This window comes from Rhinolophus sinicus, linkage group LG11 (genome assembly GCF_036562045.2).
Source record: "Rhinolophus sinicus isolate RSC01 linkage group LG11, ASM3656204v1, whole genome shotgun sequence".
Taxonomy (NCBI): domain Eukaryota; kingdom Metazoa; phylum Chordata; class Mammalia; order Chiroptera; family Rhinolophidae; genus Rhinolophus; species Rhinolophus sinicus.
The window spans coordinates 66525573-66547293 of NC_133760.1; the positions used below are offsets into that span (position 1 = coordinate 66525573).

General features: G+C 36.6%; 1 protein-coding gene across 3 annotated transcripts in view; it reads left to right on the forward strand.

Annotated features, from left to right (window-relative positions):
• Positions 1 to 21721, forward strand: part of UBE2H (ubiquitin conjugating enzyme E2 H) — a 93919-nt gene that overhangs the window by 41117 nt on the left and 31081 nt on the right. For 2 of the 3 annotated variants that reach the window (XM_074315611.1, XM_019751331.2), the window contains exons 2-3: positions 12968 to 13044; positions 13583 to 13657. In XM_074315611.1, coding sequence (XP_074171712.1) covers positions 12968 to 13044; positions 13583 to 13657 — 152 coding nt within the window. Of the gene's footprint in view, positions 1 to 12967; positions 13045 to 13582; positions 13658 to 21721 lie in introns of those variants that run through there. The other variant, XM_019751336.2, reaches the window with a different exon arrangement.

Genomic DNA, 21721 nt, shown 5'->3' on the forward strand with positions numbered 1-21721 from the left:
TAGTCTCTGAATATCAGTTTGACCAACAGTAGTGATATAACTATAGTCTGTGGGTAGGGAGATGGAATGTGGGGGTAAGGTGAAAATCCTGATATTCCATAATGAGAAAGTCATTTGGTAATATTTGTAACTAGGAAATCGAATAATATGTAGGAATGTTATTTAGATATATGGAAGGTAAATACCACGTCATATGTTTGAATTCTTTTTTATAACAGCTCTCATTTGAAGTAGTCAAGGGTAAACTATAACTTTTATTAAATTGGAGATTAACATTTCTTAAAATGTTGTATATCTGTTGTTGAGAGATTCAAGTCTATGTAATTCTTTTGTGAGAATTTATATTGTATGCTGTAATAACAAACGTAGTTTGGTATAAGGAGCTATTTAAAATATCAGATCTACCCAAGAAATAAGAAATTAACCTCACATCCTATTTGGGGCATAGATCTAGAAGTACAGATGCCTTAAATATTTAGAGAAGTGGGTAAGATGCTATTCCTGTTATTTAATTAAGTGATGTCATGTCAGACTAAACTCCTTGCTTTCACCTTTTTCTGCCCAGGTTTTGGAGTTAACCTAGCATACGGATTGAGATTTAATTGGCTAATCTTGTCTTTGAGATAGGTAATGGAAGATGCTTCATATCTAGTGCGTTTTTGTTCATGAATCCTGAGGGGCCACCTTCCCATGTTGCATTAGAAAAGCAAGAAGGAAAGTTAGCAGAGTGGATCCTTTTCCCTTGGGGGACTCAGCCAGGACTGCAGTTGAATTGGTGAACAGCCTGAGAGAACAAGAGCCCTGGGCAGGTTGAGGTGCAGGTGGCAATTGGGGTAGTGTTTAAAGATGAACATCATTTCACTTGAAAAGCCTTATTACCAGTATTGATGAGAGTGTGAGGAAAACGGGTTGGCCCGTCTGATGGTATTTAGAAAATAACTGGATGCAACTATTTTGAAGGACATTTAGGCAGTTATTTATCAAAATTAGGTGTACAGGGTGTGATCAAACAATATGGCGAATGTTTAAATAAAAAAAAATTTATTACAGTAAAAGACACATTGCCATTAATCCCCCCTCAAAATACTCCCCCTAGCTTCAAACACACCTATCCCACCGTTCTTGCCACTTTCCGAAGCAGTTCTGGAAGTCCTTTTGTGAGTGTCTTTAGTTGTGCTGTTGTGGCTGCCTCGATGTCCTGAGTCATTTTGACTTTGGGGAAGAGCCAGAAGTCACATGGAGCCAGATCTGGTGAATAAGGTGGATGAGGACACACTTTAATGTTTTTATTTGACAGAAATTGCCGTGTGCCAGAAGTGATGTGAGACAAGGAGCGTTGTCATAATAGAAGATGATGTACGGCACACTTTAAAACACAGCTTCTCTCAACCATAGCTCACACCCAACTGACTGCGCTGAACAAGTTGGAACTTGTCGCACACTGTTACTAAGGTTTGACGCACCACTTCTTGTATTGAAGATCCCTGCCTTTCCATTGGATGGCACTTGGCAGCAGCATTCACTGTATTTTGTGATCACAACGGAAAGGCTCCGTGTCACACATCGCTTCTGGTACAGCAATTTCTATCAAAAACATTACAGTGTGTCCTCACCCACCTTATTCACTGGATCTGGCACCACGCGACTCTGGCTCTTCCCCAAAGTCAAAATGACCATGAAAGGTAAACACTTTGAATTGATTCAGGACATCGAGGCAGCCATGACAGTGTAAGTAAAGACACTCACAAAAGAGGACGTCAAAGTGTTCGAAGTGAGGGGGAATATTTTGAAGGGGATTAATGGCAGTGTCTTTTACTGTAATTTTCTTTTTATTTAAACATTCACTGGGTTTTTCGATCACACCTTGTATATCTCTTTGATTCAGTTCTACTTCTCCTAGAAATTGCAAACCAAAACATGAAAAAGTATAGCAAGAGACATGTACTGGAGTGTTCATTATAACATTGTAGTGACAAAAACTGACATCAACCTACCTGTTCACCAATGGATGCTTAGTTAAATTACGGTACATCGATATTGTGCTGGCATTAAAAAAAGGGGAGGGGAGTTAGCTCTATAAATATTGATAAAGATGTCCTCCACATATTACATGGAGAAAGGTGTTTAGAGAACATTTTACACCTGTGTTTCTGTGGTGATGTGCATGTGTGTATGTATAAACATTTTTCTATAAAATACATGAACAGTGGTTATATCTGGAAAACATTGTAGTATCTGGGCAGTGGACTAGAGGGTTAGGAGATGGGAAAGCTGCTTTGGCCCTCACATTTTAAAATTGAAAAAAAAAAAAGCCTAAAACTCAGTACTTCACCAGATAAGATTATTTAGTTGTATTGAAAGGTGTTCTCAGAACTATACTCTGCCCTCTGATTGTGGCACCAGAGAACTGTTTGCCTCACTTAGTGGCATCTGAGCCTATCAGAGCTAATTGTACCCATGGTACAAACATGAGAGGGGGAAACCTAATAGTTTTGTCAATGCCAAATTTTCGTACCATATATACACCCACTTTTGTATGTGTCTAGATTTGTTTTCTCTCGTTTTGCTAAATAACTGATTTTTTTTCACATTGTTTAATTATTCAGTAAGCACTCCTTGTGAGGAACTTGATTTTTAATTTCCTTCTTGTACCTCATAACAATACAATCTTTATTCTCTTACTGCTTATGCATATTTAAATCCCAGACTTCTGTTTAAATTATTAGGCTAGCTTCCATATTATTTTTTTTGTCACTTTCATATCTTTTAACTGTACCTGACAACCCATTTCTTACTAGATGTTAATCATTTTTGTTGATCTTGAACTAGCAGTCTTAACTAGCATGGCAAGAACGCTTCCTCTCAGCTCTGTCACCTGTTACTTGTATGATACTTAAAATAGCTCCAGCCACTCGCTCTTGTATCTCATTGCACACCTACTTTACAGTCCACTTTCACCTCACATCTCTTGACTTTCCAGGGTTTTCTGCTTTTTAAATCATTGGGGTTATTTTCTTATGGTCGGGTGTTTTTTGGGGGATGGGGTTCTCTAAAAGCAACTCTTTTCCATTTTAAAACTTTAATTTTCACGTATTCTCACTATGGACTTCTTTTAAAAAGCAACATTCCAATTTGAAAGTTTTCATCCCAGTTCTTTCATCCTAATTATTCATAAAGAGGATAAAGGTAGTTTATAATAGCTACTTGAACATGTCAAATAAGACATTTACCTACTAACTACCTTTTTGTACAATTTTGAAAAATACATAATTTTATTAATTTTTTTATTAGAGTGTAGTTGGCTCAGGTAGTTTTTAAGCATAATTTCAATCAAGAAGACACTGCTGTTTTCCACATCACTTTGGATTACTCTTTAATCCTTTTTTACCCAGTTTATCCAGGCCTTTATTAAACTTGGAGCAGATAATTGCTACTGCCTCTTCCACATGGGTAATAGAAATTAGGCTCAATTAAATGAAGGCATATTCATTTGTTTCGTAATGCAGAGTTCTCTTTGTCGTGGATTGTACTTTAATTTAGTGTTCTATCTAAAGTATTTGTCTGTAGTTCTGCTTTTTCAGTATAAAACATTGACAATCATCTTAAACTTGTCCCTTATTCTTTTGCACATGTATTGCTTTAAAAAGCCTGAGTCTGTTCTGCTCTCTTCCCCCTCATAATTTTGATGAAATCAGGGTTAAGTTGTTATTAATATTTGACACCTGCTATGCCTAATGAACGTGGAGTAGTAAACGGAACAGCAGGCGCCAGTCTTTCATGTTTTGGAAAAGATCTAGGGAGTGAGGAGCAGTGTGACCAGCGTTTCAGAGCAATGATTTCTACGGGCAAAGGAACTGCTTATAAGTGCACGTGTGCTATCTTTCCCCCTTTCCTCTGAGTTTATAGGCAGTATATTTGAATTTTAAAGAGCTTGCTGTAAGAAATTCTCTTGGAGGTTATTGAAGTCACAAAATTATGACGGAATCATTGGTGTCTAGAGACACAAACTTGTAATTAGCCAGTACAGAGACGGAAAGGAAGAAGAGCCATATGGCACTTGTGTTGTGGACATTTTTGTCAGTACCTCTACGACTTCGGGATATGTTGACTTCTATGAAAAGAAGATAAATAAACACGTATCTAAGATCTCCTCCTGCTCATTTGCTGTGGTCCATTGTTTTTCACTCTTCTATAATCTTCATCTGCTAAATGGGTACCACTGCTTGGTATTTATTAATTTTTAGGCATCACTTTGCCTTAGTAATAGACTATATGTCATTTGAAGAAGGACAAAGAAAATATTTCCTTCAGAATGTCACCGATTACTGGGAATGATTCATATATGCCTTGATTAGAACGTCTGTGGGTAGGGATTGTTAAACACTTGCTTAGTTTAATTCTATTTTCGGTGAGTGACATTGCAGTCAACATGTCAGATGTTAGGGTCAAAACGGTCTACGAATAAGGAAGTAAAGTTCTCAGATTTTCAGAGAAGAACATTGGAAACATGAATACCAAATATACTGCATGGATATTTCATAAAGCCCTGTTAGATTTTGCTTAGTAATACCGAGAAGCCACTTCATGACCTGACCTAGGTAGGCATTGTGGACGGTGCAGCAAAGAAGCATACAGCCCAGAAGGGGAGGTAGGATGTATTTTTAATAATTTAATAGACTATTTCCATTAGGATTTTGCAAAGGGCCATCTGATTATTTGCATGTTTCTGTATCACGTAAGGGGAAATTATATGTTGCCCATGACTTCAGAATTTTCAAGTTCAAATGCTGTTATCTTCCTTAAGGTTGTGTTTTCTTTGCTTTTCTTTCCAGTCTACTGTGATTAGGTAGTCTGCCTTTGGAATGACAGGGTTCCTTCTGTTCACTTCTCTGACAAGTGGACAGTGGTTTCATCTACCTCCGTACTGAGGACAGAAAAACCAGAAGTTGTGATTAAGTACCAGTATCTTTTAATGTGTCCTCCTTCTAAAACTGTTCCAAAAAAATTTTTTTTTAAACAGTTTTTCTTTCTATTTTTTTAAACAGTTTTTCTAGATCATTTATTTGGATTTTGATTGTGGACTTGCTGTCTCGGGTTGTCTTGTGTTTTGAGAATCTTGCAAGAAGTCTTTATTTTTCCCCCACAGTTCAGAGTTGTATCCAGGTTCGCAGATTTTAAACTGGATGTTTGACTAGCTGATAGTTCTTTGACAGTGAGTGTCACCTTTCCATAGAAGTAAAGTCAGATATACACCTAAAATCTTCTGAAATGATAGGTATTGGAAATTAAATAAAAGTAAATAATTTATTATGAAAATTTTCCATTGTGCACAAAATTAAAGATTAGTTTAATGAATCCCCATCACCCAAACTAAGATTTTGCAGTTACCATTATTTTCTCACACATCTGTTTCTCTTCTTTCTTAAATAATTTAGGACATTTAACCCCTAAATGTTGTCATTTAATGCCTACATATATCAGTGGTCCCCTCTTAAAAACATGTACATTTTCTTAAATAATCATAATGCCACTATCACACTTGAGAAAATAAGCAGTTCTTTGGGAAGATGATTTAGTTTTAACATTCTGTAGGTTTTACCTTTGAATCGAGCTGTAACAAGGAAACCAAATTGTGAAAGTTAAGTTTCTTATTAACCTTTTATGAGTTATTTAAGACTAATGTATTGTTTAATTAGCTAATATACTGTTAATTTATGTACATGAACTTGTAAACTTTCAGTTAAAAGTAAACAAGATTATACATTCATTATCTGAGCAGTCTGTTACTACATGTAATGGATTTTGTTTCCAGTCATCCATATTTAATAGCAGTAAAGAATTCACAAATGGTAAAACAAGATTCAGTGTTGCCATAAAATAGCAAAGCAGTAAAGTTTGTTTACTAAAGAACAGTTTCTATTTTATTGATAACCTTCTGACTACTAAATATTTAGAATTCAAACTTTTTAGAAAATATAAATCTTATTTTAGTTTTGACCGTATTTTCTTAATCTCAAGATGGCATCCCTTTGGTTTTCTCTCTCTCACTTTTTCTGCAACTGGGTCATCTGACTATTTGACTTTGTTGTCTACTTTATAAAACATTTTGTTGGGCGTAGGGGGGCTTAGGTTTTTATCTATCTTACTTCCTTTTTCTAAAACCTGTTTGAAAAAAATTATTTTCCTTACGACTTAATTTAAAAAAAAAAAAATTTACTTTATTATTGGGAATCTGGTTGTAGAATGATGCATCCAAGAAAGAGCTATAGTGATGATTCTCCCATTAAAAAAACAACAACACTTAGTTGGACCTTTGCCAGTATTTTTTTACTTTGGTTTCTGACATGGAAGCTTTAAATGAAAGCATAACACTTGAAGGAAAAAATAAATCTCTTCTAAGGCTAGTGTGATTTATAGTCTCCCAGATGGTAAGAAACATGCTTGCTATTTAAATATATTTTGTGACTATCTGTATAAAAATTTTAAAAGATACACTACTTTTTACCTCTTAGATAATGACTGTTTAACTGTTCAGTATATCATAGTAAATTGTCCACGCTTTTTGCTTTACTTCTAAATAGTACATACTTATTTTGAAATGGCGATTTTTTGTGTGGGAGCTTCAGCCAACTAACTTAGTTGTAAACCTGCAAACAAACAGCTAAAAGTTATATCTTTTGTTTATTGGAGAATGTCTTTCTTAGAATGTATTTATCCTCGTGTTTTAAAATAGAATTTCATGAACTTTGGTTATCTGATTTTTATAACCCACCATACATACATTTTAAGGGATGGTAGCCCAGTGACAGCTCTCAAACTTAAAGAAGAAAGAGAAACTAGGAAAAGAACCTACCAATGTCTTCAGCATAACAGGATTGGAAACTTTCTGTAGCAGGAAAAAGTTTGTACTTTATTAGTTCCTAAGGGCATCATTGTGTTTTGTAGTACCCAAGAGCAGTTATTATTCATACTGATAACTCAGCATCAAGAAAGGCTGTTTTCCTACTATCTACTTAAGAATTCTGAAAAAAATAGTGTTTTCGATGTTATAAAAAATTTGAGTGTTGCTTAGGAAGTTTTAACCATGTGGGAATTAATTTACTCAGTTTTGTGCATTTATTTTACATTACAAAAATTGAATTCCTACTGTGTCAGATACTGGGTCAGCTACCTTTGTAGATAGTTGAATGAAGTTGATCCCTTCCTAGCTCCACCCCCACCCTTTTTTTAGAGAGTAGGAAACAGGCTCAGAGTTAGTGATTTACAAGGTGCCTCCTTTTAAATCACGAGTTTTCCAGCTGCACATAATATATGCCACTTGGTTTATCCACTAATACTTTAAATTTTAATGTGTTCACAACTGAACTTAGCATCTTGTATAAAAAACGAGTTCCTTCTGTCCCGTGTTCCACTTTGCCATTAATAGTGTCACCTCACCTGTCTGCCAAGGCTAAAGCTATACTTAGGTCTCAGACTGGCAGCTTTAGTGGCTGTCTTGCAACTTCATTCATGTGTTCATTTTATAAATACTGATTTGTGTGCCTACTGTGTGCCAGAAATCTTCTAAGCCCTGGGAATGCAGAAGTGAACAAACCAGACAATCCCTGCCCTTATGGAGCTTACAGTGTAGTAGCTGGAGACAGATCAACTAAATAAAAGTATATAGTATCTTATATTAGATGGTGGGAATGTAGCAGTATACAGTTGTAAATAGGGTGGTCCCAGAAGGCTTCACTGAGAGACAGATGTTGGAGCACATGTGCTTGTTTACATTTAGGAATTAGGAGATTGACATAGAACACTAGCTTTTGTTTCCCATGAAAAGGAGACATTCTAGCAGCGCTGGAACTTTGTACTGGCTGTGCCAGGTCTAGTCAGTTGCAGAGCCTGTGAAGTCTCCATTTAATCTCTCCCATCATTCCCATTGCTATTATCTTAGTTGAGGCCTTGAACATTTCTCTTCTGCTCTTTGCTTTAATTCTGTTTATCTCACCTTCAGCCAGGCCCCACCACACCACAGCTTGGTTATCTCTGTGAAACACAGTTATGTGCACTGTGCATAGAAATACCAACTGTCTCCTTGCTCACCAGATAAAATCCATGCTTCTGGGCCCTTTGTAATCTGGTCCTGGCCTACTGTCTAATACTTCCCATGGTCCACTCATCAGAATAAAAGTGCAGTGGTCCCTGGTGTCTGGACCTATCCTATGCTTCTCTGTGTTTGCTTTAAATGCCTTCTCCCCACCTCTATGGGTCCAGATCATACGCTGTTCTAAGGCCAGTGTAAATCTGTGCCTTCCTTGGCAAACCATCCCTACCTCTACCTGCAATCTGGAAGAAATCTCTTCCTACTCTAAACACTAGTAGCATTTGATGCCAACACTTTTTTTGCATTTATTCCTTAATGGACAGATCTTGTTCTCTTGCTAAACTTGAAGCTTCTTGAAGGCAGATGTTTAAGAGGAGTTTTCGTTTGCCTTAAGACACTTTTGTGGGATTTGTGTCTAATATTTAGTAAACCAACTTCTAATAGAAATAAAATCTATAATCTTTTATGAGTTTAACAGATACTGACACTAGATTCTTCTGGCTCAGCGTAACAGGTTCTTATTAATTCATGTGACAAGCTTAAAATATTTTTGGGGGGCGATGCATGGAATAAGCACATTTCTTTACCCCAGTGCCTCATTCACATGGAGACAGCTCAGGGAGGACAGCTTCTTTTATAAACGCCTTCTCATTAAACTTAGGAAACAGTGCTATCTGAATCCTAGGGCCTTGACCTGTTAACATCAGTTCTGTGGCACAGGCTTAGTCCTTGGCTCCCTTTCTGGAAAATTCCAGAACTATATAGAAATCATTTCTAAAATCCTGATTGACACGTTTTGCCAAGAATGTCAGTTATCTCTTGACAGTTTGGCATTAGCCTTTAAATATTAGATTGTGTAATCATAGCGCCGTTCAGGGAAAATAAGGTGGTAGGTGGTTGGCATTTTAAAAAGTAAAATGAACTTGGGTTCCTAGAATATTAATCATTAGTCTGCTGAAAATGCTGATACTACTCCTTAGCAGTGAAATGCTGAGTAACAAATAACTTAGATCAGAGGTGAGTACAGTGTGACTTTAGGGGTTCTAATATATTTTTACCAGAACAATATCTGAATGATATTTTCAAGCTTTGAAACTGAGAAAGTAGTGGAGGAACCTCCTAGTGAGTTCCCGCCAGTCTACTAGCCTGACCAGGCCGTCTCAGAGATGGATCATTATTTTGGTCATGTAACCTGCCTTCTCGTTGCCTTTCTTACCCTTGACTTTGCAGCAGAGAGGAGACAGAAACTCGTGGCCTCTACCATAAATACACATAGTAACAGCAGTCACGTAATTTTATATTTGTTGTGGGCAACTCATTCATTCGTGATGATGGAATGGCTTATTTTTAATGCAATGCTTTTCATTGATCTAAACTTAAATTCTTTTTTCCGTCTGATTTAGTGTCTGTACCCCATTCCAGGGCAGCATAAATTTAGCACAGCTTCTCATTTTACCAAACTGGTGGAAGTTTTAAAGGTTTTTATTCAGTCTACTTTTAACTTTTCATATGTGGTGGACTATAGTAACTCCTTAATTTTCAGTATAATGTGTAATTAAAGACAGAGCCAGTATCTGGCATGTGGGCTGTACCAGGGATTATGGGAAAGAGGAGGTGTGGAGTGAGTGGAAAGGAGAATGTTCTTTGGAAAATAGATACAAGCATGGACTGTGTCCCAAACAGAACACAAAATGGAAGAAACCAGGATTTGCATCCTTGGAAAGGATACAAAAGGTATCTTCAGTTTACTAGAAGACACCCATGTGGATAACTTATAATTTTAAATGCTTGATGAAGAGTAATTGCCATAGATCAGTGTCATTCATAGCAAATTAGTTCTGATTGATGGATTCTGTCTCTACGGATTTTTATATTTTAAAATTAGTTTACAACTTTTGTTAAACTCAATCCTCTGCCATACCCCATTCTTTCATTATCCGTGTATATTTTAGTTTAGTTTTGTTTAATGGTTGGAATATCTGTATCTGTGCTATGATGTTCAGTCAGCTACCTATGGATATCCCAAGGGGAGCAGAAACATCCATCGGAGGAACCCTGCGTGGTGGGGCTAGACAGCAGCAGCAGCCTGTGGTACAAATAGTTTGTAATTCATTTAACCAGTTTTCTATTGATAACTATTTGGATTATTGCCATTTTTAAGTTGCGGATATTTCAGTAAATACATTTGCAGATGTATCAGACACACTGTCTACTTTTAGAACTTTTTATTAAGCAGTGAAATGTGTACAAAAAGTGCACGTTATTTTCATAGCTCAATGATAAATGGAACAATAAAGGCATAATTAGCACCCTGAAAGCGCCCCTCCAAGCCCCTTTCCAGTTATCACAGGCCTACTAGGATACCCGCCGTCCTAATTTCCAACACTCGATTCATTTCGCCTGTACCACGTATGCTCATCGGTGTCTGGTTTCTTTCATTCACTGTAATATCTGTGCGACTCATACATTTACGTGTGACAATTTATTTTTCATTGGCGTGTAATATTCTGTTGGGTGACTGTCCCAGAATTGATCCTTTTTATTGTTCATGAACCTTTGGGTTGTAACCTAATTTTTGGATATTACAACTAGTGCTGTGAACATTCTTAGACGTGGGTTTTGGGGAACAGAGCTATACATCTCTATTGGGAGTAGCGCTGACGGGCATAGAGTGTGCATATGTGCCGCTTTACAGTGCCAGCTTTTCAAGTGATTGAAACCGCTTCACACTTCCACCAGCAGTGTCTGGTTATTTTTAAAACATGACTTCATAGGAGTGAAATTCGAATAAAAGAGTAAATTCATTTTAAGTTTTGGAATATAGTGCTAACTTTGTCCTCAGGAATACTAATTTATACTTCACAGAACACTAGGTCTTATCCAGTTCTTTCATCTTGATCAATTTATAGTGAAAACTGTCTCCTTTCTAAATTAATGAGTTGAACTTTTTGTAGCTTAATTTTGCTTATTTGGCTTTTCTTAACTTGGCTGTTCTGGCCTTTTCTTTGTTAGGGTGTTCCTAATCCTGGTTACTGCTGTTGTAATAACCCCTTATTTTTTTTAAATCCACATTTATTTTGGTCATATGCTATAATTTTTTTTTTTCTTAGCTTGTTTTTTGTCTTAACTGTCTTTTACAATATAGAAGTTTTAAATGTGTGCTTGCTTGCATCTGCTATTCTTTCCTCGGTGGTTTCTTCTGGCTTTGGTGTCATCTAAGAAAAGCTTTTTTACACCCAAGATTTTTTTTTAAGTGTTTTCTTCATGGACTTTGTAGCTTGTATTTAATTTTGCTTTTTGTAACTAGATTTTACTTATTTTTCATTAACACAAGGGTGCTTTTCTAAAAGTTTTAAAACAACTTAAACATGTTTTACTTCTATTTATTACATTAGCATTAGCTTTGGGATATTTTGCAGGGTATCAGAGGGTGACTGGTCAGGAAGAATTTAGTGTATATCAAAGCTTGCATGTGTGTGTCATTGGACCATGAGAAATGAAACTGGTTTTCCAGTGTGGATTCTATTTGAATCCTTTCAGTGTGTATGCTAGTAAAGTAGTTAGATCAAATTAGCATAGACCAACTTCTTTTATTTACTATCTTTAGTGGGTATTGTTTAAGATTCTTGAACAAGGACTTTGCCAAAAATACACTTGGCCTTTTTGTCTATTCCCTGGCCTACAGCACAGAGGATTGGAGAACCAAATACTTAATTTCAAACCTTAAAAATATCACTTTTCTCTATTTAAGAGGTCATTTTAAAATTTCATTGGCTTATTCCTCTTTTGTATGATAGTACATGTAATTTGCACTACTGATTGAGAAGACGAGACCACTCTGTCATATATGGTGTTTTGTTTTGTTTTTTAATGTTACAGTGGGATTTGAGAGCTCCCTAAAACCTCCACCACCTAAAATTCTTGTCAGACTTATTGTTGGGTTAGAGTACAGAGCGGAGACATGAAACAGATATTAGAGCAGTAGCCCTCTCTTCTGCTGAGATGGATAGCTTTGGTTTGTGTAATTAAATCTTTGAATCTGAAAGGGGTTAGAGTCTCATGGATAGGTATATTTTTGAGGAAGAGAACACAGAAGTGTCACTCCTCTGTAATTATAGCCCCAGAGCACCCAGTTTAAGGGGGATGGAGGTTCTGGAGGAAGGGAAAGGATAGGTGAAAATAAATGCTTCAGACAAGATTAAAAATATGTATTTATTTTTGCTGGTCTTTTGCATTTGATTTGGCAATGCTACTTGTAGCAAGGTTGTATCTAATTATTTTTGTTATTCTCTAAGCCAAGGAGAAAATTGTGGGGACTTTCCTTAGTAAATCCATAATTTTAGGAGTGTAACATTTCCAGTTTAGGAGAATCAGTGTTTTGCTGAGTATCTGAATGTGACTAAAGGGAATATTGGATTTATGTTACAGGCTCGCTGGGGATCGGCTGGGGAGGAGAGAGTACAGATGAGAGAAAACTAACATTAACTGCCTGTTTTTCATTTATGTACAATATGTGCAAAAAGAAGTCTTGTGCATTTTACATGTTTAATCCTCACAGAAATCCTATGAAGTGGTGTTTTCCTGATTTGCATGGAGAAAACAAAGGCTCGGGGAGTAAGTTGACATTATTTTGCCTAGGCTCACAAACCCAGTAGATGGCAGTCCTGGGATTTGAACACTGATCTCTGAATCTAAAGCTCTTTCACATTCTTTTCACAAGAGTATCTATTGCCTTCTGAACTATCAGAATTATTATGTGTATTTTATTGTTTCATATCAAATGTTGGAAACACTTTAAATGGCATATCTTGGCGATGTCATCATTAGTTCTCCCAGGTAGGACAAAGCCTGTGTAATTTCCTTTACCATCCACCTTAGCATTGAGAGTAAGCATGAGGTTACGATCCTGGGAGGACTCAATGAATTTGTAGTGAAGTTTTACGGACCACAAGGAAGTAAGTACAAATGTTGGTATGTGTTCTTCTATTACAGTCCTTTATTCTTTAACAGACATTGAAAAATATCAAAGGCAGATGGCGGTATGTGTAGTTTTTGAAAAGTAAATTCAATTGAACTCACGAACCAGCAAGGAAATCTTGCTGTTATCATAGTTTATATGCTTTTCTCTTTTATCTCTATGTGGAGTATTAAACATGAATTGTAAATTCTGGGTTTTGTTTTGGATAGTTACATGGATGGTTTAGGGAATTTTTTGTTTTGTTTTTCTTGACAGGGCAGGGGGTAGACTGAGGTAGGAGGCTGTCACTTACCAAATAATTGATAGTCTTTAACACTTTAAAATAAAAAATCAGGTAAATCTGGGGGAGAAAGGGAATCTTTGCTTATTTTCTAACTCGAGATCTTTTAAAGAAAAGTGTTTTAATCTGAACAGAGTTATAAGAAGTCCCTGACTCTTGAAGGAATTAATTTGCAAGGTTTTCAAAAGAGATTAGGATTTAATGTTTAACATTTTCACTTTGACTTTCCTTTCAGCACCGTATGAAGGAGGAGTATGGAAAGTTAGAGTGGATCTTCCTGATAAATACCCTTTCAAATCTCCATCTATAGGTAGGTAACTACCCAGTTTCTCTCCTTAGAGAGTTGATATCAAAGAGAAAATGAAAAACAACCCTACATTTTGTGGGAGATAATTATTCCAGAAATGGTTCCTTAACTGAATTTTTCCTTTTTGACTTTGGTTAAATTAATCAGTGACTTTGGGGGGGGGGGGGGGCTTCTATAGTGTGATAGAAGATGTTCAAATACACCCTTTGCATGATTGTAATGACTATAACTCTAGATTTTTCTGTCTTTCAGAATCAGATTAAATAAACAATTGTAAGGCCCACCGTCCATTCAGGCTATTAGCAGTAGAATGATAAATATATCTTAAATCTCATTTTAAATGCCAGATTGTTGGAATTAATATTATATAGTATCTATTCTAATTCTGTCATTTAAAAATCCTCTCTGTATCCTACTTTGCTTTTCACTCCAGCTCTGGGTACCTACCAATGAAACGACTGTTTTTCATTCTCTTCACGCCCAATCTTTTTAGCCCTCTAAACAGCTGAAGAAATTAGAATAGAAACCTCAGTGAGGTTGTATAAAGAGATACTTTTTCCTCTCCTTCATATTCCTTCTGCCCTAATTGGTGATATTTTTAATGTGTCACTGCCTTTAAGGCATTTAGTGACAATTTAGGTATGTTAGTGTCAGATGTTATAGAGGTATATCTATCTCATTGAGGGTTGACACCTTTAAATATTTTGAGATTAGTTTAGCTAACTTAAGCCAACTTTTAAAAATTTCATTCTGTAGATGATTTTAAAGTATTATAAAATGTTCACCAATTTTAAGAAAGAAGAAGAAAGTAAAATTGGAATACATTGAGCATTCTCTGAAGTCACTCAAAGCCTCAGTGCAGAATTGCCAGAGTCCACACAGTAGCAAGAGGAGACTGTTGTGGGCTTGTCTTTGGAACTAATGCCGGGTGTCCTGGAGATTAGACACACGCTCCTACCCCAACAAAAGGGTTTTTTAAAGTGGTAGATCAAAGACATTCTGAGCTTAATGCTTTGATTCTAGGTCCCCACATTTCTGCCTAGGATCAACAATGCAGAAAAGTTAGGACAGTCACAGACTAATTCCTAATCAAATGCAGCAGCTTCTCCCCCAACATCTAGCTACTTTACATGCTTTAGAGCTTTAATGCTGTAAAAATACTACAGAGCATCTGTAATTCCTTCTCCGGCTAGGAATTGTTAGTGTTCATTTTAGGAATAAACTGGTGATTTCCGCTTATGGTCCCTTAGGTAAGTTTTCTAAACTCAATAATCAAAAAGTACTTTATGGATAACTGAACTGAAAATTTCCTCACTGCTACAAGGGTCTCTGAACTTGAGAGTTGCTAAATAGTGAACTAGGAGGGGAACTCTGAAGTGTTGATTCTTTGAGACAGTCCCCAAGGATACCTGACTTTCTATCTGTGTAGTTGGGGCAGCAGCCCTGTCCCAATGCCATTCTAGGTGGTAGAATGTAGGTTTCACTCAGCTTGGAGGGATCTCCTTTCGTGTTGTGGTTCTCTAGTCCCCATTTATCGTATCTTTAGGGTGTTTCTTTCGAGACAGGCATTTTAAATCTATAAAGACTTAAAATGTAAGTTAAGAGGTATGATCTTTAAACCTGTACAAACAGAATGTCAAACCATATTTCACATGTCAAATATATTTCATAAATACCTATTTACTTAAAAGACTGAAAATTGGCATGCTAAATCTGGTTTTGTTACCCTAATTCCTAGTCAGAAAGAAAACAATATAGCTTGTTGAAACTAACAGTGAACCTATAGAAATGCAATTACATATCCTGTAGAAATGTAGTTATTTCTCAAACCTTGTCTTAACATATTTTTCCAGGTAGTACAGTTGTTTCATCATAACTTTCAAAGTAAAAATACGTGAACTTTAGACATTATTTATTAACTAATGCACAACAGAAGCCTGTGTACTTTCTGAAATTAATGGTGTAATATGAAATTGGTTGGGACAAATAACTAGGCTAATTTAACGTCATAATTTTTCCTTTGCCTTTCTGTGTGCTTTTAGAACTTAGTAATACCTACACATGTGTACCATCTTCTCTTAAGGAAGTAGTTCTAGTTGAAATATTTGTACAAGCTGTCCTTGTTTCCTCCAAAGGAAGATTGCTTAAGAGAGTTTTAATCAGTTGTGTGTGTGGGGTGACCCATTTTCAGGTTGTCAACAATGTAATTACTGTTGGAATGTGCTTTAAACATTTTGAGGGCTAGTGACTCATTTAGAATAAGCAAAGCTTCCTTTCTGAATTGTATAGATAGTTGTAGAATGATACAGAAGGGCAAAGAGATAAGAAAAACCCTTTTTCTGTAGTATCTAGGCAGGCATATCCTTCTTCCTGAGTCAGATTTTGAGCTCTTAAATATTAAGATGTGCAAATTTAGATTAAACATCTTTAATGCTTAGATCTTGGAGTTTAAAAATATATATGTATATATACTTTTTTGTTTGGTGTGTATGTGTAGTAATTGTGTAAATGCTCCCTACCCATAGTAGGAATGTAAGAAAGTACAGGTGAGCAAAAATAAAGAAAAACTAAAATGTCTCATAATCCTACCACTCAATAGAGATCATTATTTACATGCTGATATATGTACTTTAAAACATTTTTCTCTGCATATTTAAGTATATATTCAATATAATTTGACAGGCTCATCTTTGGGATAACCTCCAAATATAGTTTGAGAGTTTGCAGTAGTTAATGATTCCATGAGATATAACTAAAATGTACTTTTAAAAACAACTTACATCTTTAAATAAGTTTTTCTTTTTCCTCAAAATAGTAGTAAAGCTACTTCAAATCCTCTTTGGAAAGAGAAGGACTATAAACAGACACGTTGGGAGGTTACTCTTACAGAGCCATCCATCATTGTTTCATTAAGCACATCTTTTGGAATTTTACATTCTCTTTGAATATCATAAACGATGGCAAATCTTGATGCTTTGAAGCTGAGTATAAATTTTTTAAATGGCTAAAGGTCATTCAATCCCAGAGAATAAAGTGAATGGAAAACTTGCGTAACATCAGTTGGAGTACAAAATGATATGTAATTATGAAATTAATTTACGTTTAAGGATTATGATTTGTAAACTGGCTCTATGAGTGCTTTCAAAGAGAAATTAGAGAACTCTTTTAGTCAATTTAACATCATTGAAATATTTTCAGTTTTAAGAGTGACTGCTGTGAAATAAATTATTTGATTCTTTAAGTTCTGATTTATTTGAAAGTTCAGACTTTTATCTTGCTCATTCAGAAACAGTCCCAGAATGCTTAGCAGTGCCGCTGGGTGTCACCACTGTGTAGAGTTAGGAGAGTGTGATTGGTCAGTGGCCTGGTTATCGGGAAAGAGTGGTTCTGGTTTCCCTTAATCTGGTCCTAGTTTCCCTTAATCATGAGAATGATGCTCATCTCAACTGTTGTTTCCTCTTCTAGAAAATGAGATCTTGGAATTAAATGAACTCTGCATGTTTGATATGCTATATGGCATTCTACCGGATAATTAGGAAGGTTGTTCAAGGCTTTCACTAGTTAGGAGAGAAGATCAACATAAATAAAATACTGCATATGCTTCAGTCACAGTGTGTCATTGTGTTTTAGAAGAGGTGTCAGTCAGTGCCTCAGCTGAGGGAGAAATGGTATGGAGGAGATAGACTTAGAAGAAAGGTTGTGTTTCGTGTGTTGAGAATATAGTCTTTACAAAGCTTTCGAGACGTGAAGGTGCACATGAGGACTTTAGAAATACTCTTTCAAAACCCCAAGTAATTTTCAGTCCCTGAAGATTTTGTTCTGTGCAAAGAAGTTGCTATAGCGACTGCCGTATCCCATACTTCTCCAGATTCAGTTTTTAGCCGTTACACATGTGCTCACCTATTAAGAGAAAGCTTTTGCCAAAGAAAACACATACTTGCAGTTGAGGTAGGGGTGAAGTAAAGATGAGTGATCATGTATATAAAGAGGGTAAGACAGAGCAATTATTTATAAAAATAAAAAATAACCAATAGGCACAGGTTACAAAATGGCTTTATGTCTAATCCAAAGAATTAAAAAATGAGAATATATGACTTATCAAATTGGCAGGTTAGACATTGTTGGCAAAGGTATTATGATGTAGCCAACCTAGTAGGATATATTGATCGATAAAGATTTTATATCTTTTGAGTGATTTTACTTAAAAATTAAATTATCTTAAGGAAATCAGATACGTGCACTAAGATTAATGTACAAAGTATGTAAATTGAAGTGTTATTTTTAAAACTTTAAAGTCGGAAGCAACCTAAATGAGCCAGTTGATAATAAAGTATTTAAATTATGACGCATCTTAATGAACAAAATGTTTTACAGCTTTTACTCGTGCTTTAACGCCATCTTTAAAGGAACACACAGAAAATGTATAACTTTATACAGTGTAACTTTTTTTCCATGCAAATTCCGAGTATGAATGCCAAAATATTGAGTATAGTTATCCTTGGCTAGGGGATTAAAGACATTTTCCTGTAATTTCCAAATATTCTACAATAAGTCCCCTTTTATTATAAAAGTGAATATTTTGAAACATATGGCAATTGCATGTCTTTTGAATGTCCTGTTTACATCCTCATAGAAGTCTACACTTTTCCTGTCTTTTGTTCTAGAAAACCATCAAGCTATCCTCAGCCAGAATTCCCACCTGGTAGCTTGCTAAGGGCCTGCTGGCCCCATGTTTCCCACCAGCGTCCTTTCTTTTTTCCTCTCATTGTTAAGTATGCGTGTGTGTAAGTGTACATACTGTTCTCTTTCCTTTGTCTTCCTGCTTACAGTAGAATTTACTCTATCTTGGGTTCTATCGTTACACCTTTACACATAACTGTTCTTTACTCCTTTTCTGGCTTCCCCTCATTTCCCTTCCTGGGCTGTTACCTCAAGTAATTCTTACCTAGTACTTCTCTTTTCAGTCTGACTCTTCCATTTTTGTTCCCCCCTCACCCCATTTTTTCTCTTCATATGAACCAAAAAAGTCCCCTTGTTCATAGCTAATAATAACAGTAATACTTTCAATAAAGCTAAGCCAAGGGAAATAATTACATCATCTAGTAAAATACGATCATAAAAGATTAGATTTAAGGTTTTCTGTCTCTAAAGGTCTTGAATGTATCTAGATGTAGTAGTCTTCGTCAGGTCATACTTCAAATACTAGCATTTAAGGCCTTTCACCTTATTTTAAAATGATTACTGGTTAGTATATTAATGGAACTGCATTCTACTAATTTCAGATAGATTTGTAGAGTATTTTAGAATCTCTTGTAAATAACCTTAAGACCAGCCTGGGAACTGTCACCTATTACACTTTTCTTTTAAAGTAGAAAACTCTGTTGTAAGATCATCTAACAAGTCTACACACTAACTTTTGAAATACTGCCTAGACATATATCTCCGTTACCAATAAGGAGTTCCCTCTCCTGGGAGCAAGCTTTAGGCACTATTGTGTCTGGATTGCACTTGGGTGACCACGCCAAAACTGAGCGTGTAAGAGGAATGGTTGGTTGAGAACAGGATTCTGGAGGCACTGCTTAATGGTTTGCTGAGTATTGGTAGACTGGCCAGGGAAAATCCAGCTCACTCTGCACTGGCATTTGATGGCAGTGGTATAGAGCAAGAGCTAGCCAAACCTGTGTAGTGAGTGGAGAGAACCTGAAAAAGTCATGGGCAGAAACCACAGTTAGAATGCTCTATGGCGCTATACTAATGACCTTTACAATTAGGTCAGATTGTCATCTGAATAGGATGGTTTAGGTCTTCTCATCCTATTCCGAGGGAAACTACACTGGCTATGATCTGTCAGAGGCCCTTCTAAATCTCCCAACCTGCCATAGTTTCTTAATTAAAAGATAGTCTCGTAATCAGTGCACCGTATTCTTTTTGTGCCAGCGATTAAGGGAAGTGATTAACCTTTTTCATTGTCAGAATAGCAGACTCACCTGGTAGTTCAAATTTTTTATTTCACTATGGCCAGAAATTATCTCACCTTATTTTTGGAATGGAGTTTTATAATACGGCATGACTAAGCTAACTATAGAGCTTAGAATATTTACCATTTTAATTTGTGTCTTCCTAGAAGGAATCAGTGTGCTCCCTCAGGAACTAGTGTGAAGAACCTAGCTGAGTAGTACGTAGCCAGGGGAGGACCAGGATTTGGAGTAGAGAGGAGTGGGTCATTCATGACAGGTTTGGGGTTAGTCATTTAACAAAGGCCAACTTGGACCACTATTTCCACAGACAGAATGAATTCTTAGACTGAGGAAGCAAAATTCTATTAAGATTACCTGTATACTTCTCTATTTTCATGACCTTGGGTTGGAATTCAGTTCTCGTCTCAAACAGTTAAATAATTGCTACTGTATAGTGATCTATATCTTTTGAATTCCAGAAGAGAGAAACAAATTTCTAGTAGGGAAGTTTTGTAAAAAAGTTTTTTTTAGATAATGCAATGAGAATGTAAGCAATTGTTAAGAGCTCTCTTTTTACTGGTGTTATTCTGAAAATGAAGTTTTTCAGGATGGATTTTTAAGAGTATGTCTGGCAGTTGACGCTGAACCTGCTTTCTCAGAAAACGGATACATCTTGTATTATTTCTTCTAATCAGTTCCACAAATTTATGGGATACCCACTGAGTGCAGGGCATTATTCTAGGTGCTAGAGATACAGAAGTGAACAAATTGCTCTCTTGACCCTTATATTCTTTGGGAGGAGAAGCTAAAGCAAAAGTTAAGGTGTCTGATAGCTTTATGCAGAGAATGGATGTGACAGGATTGATATAATAGCTACCTTAGATTAGGTGTTCAGGAAGGGCCTCTGACAAAGTAAATTCAAGCTGGGGATTAAATGAAAAGGGAAAAGAAGCCCAGCACTGATCCTCCGAGATCAGGGATAACAGCATTCCAGGCCGAAGAAATTGTGAGGCAGGCGGGCGCTTAGTTTGCTCAAAGAAGAAGAAATAAGGCTGGGAAGCTGGGTGAAGAGTGAGACACGAGAGAAGGTCCAAGTGGGAAGCAGGATGACGTGTCATAGGGTTTTGCAGGCCAGCTTAAAGAGTTGACTTTTATTTTTAATGAAATGGAAAAGTCATTGAAAGGTTTCAAGCAGGTTTAATGATCACTCTACTGTTGAAGGGAAGCATCGGTACTAGTGGTTTGGGTCAGGGTTTTGGATCAGACACCAGGATGGAGCAACCCCAGTGAAGACAGACATTGCTTTGAAGAAATTGGCTATATTAAGGACGTCATACCAATGTGGGTGGTACCTATAGGAAGCTATAAGGAAGGTTTTCGTTTCTATTTGTTAAATGGGAGATCTGAAGGATGTTTGTATGCTCGTTGTAGGGAGTGGTCCAGAAAAGAGGAGGAGGATTGGAGGAGCGACGCCTTTGAGGTGATAGGAAGGGGCAAGGTCAGAACACGAATGGAGTGGTGGTGGAGACCATGAATATTTGAGTGAGCTATAGAGGCAGGAGAAAGAAGATGTGTACAGAGAGGATTTTGTGCGGGAAAATGAGGGATCCTGTCAGTTGGGATTCCATTTTCTCAAAGCAGATGGGCAGAGGGATTAACTCAAAGTGAGAAATGAAGAGAACAAAGGGAATGGGAGATTTGCAGAATAATGGTAAAATGTACAAGTCATTGGATAACGGGGAGCAAACTACGAGAGAAAGGAGAGGGGAAAATTACAGGTGATGTTGAAGCCACAAAAGGTTACTGAGCATACATTTAAAAGTTGGTTACATTTGTTTATGTCTCTCCTTCTTGCCAGCCTAGAAGATATAAACTTCGTGAAGACAGTCTCGGGTCTGTTTCACTAACAGCCCTTCTCCCTACCTCAGTGCCTGGTAAAGTGCCCGCTCTGTAGAAGAATACAGTTGACCCTTGAACAACGCAGGGGTTAGGGGCGCTGTTGGAAATCCTTGTAGTAACTAAAGTCGGCCTTCGGCATCTACGTGTTCCCAACCCAGTTATTGACCCTTAAACAAGTGGGTTTGAACTGTAAGGGTCAGTTGAAAAACTC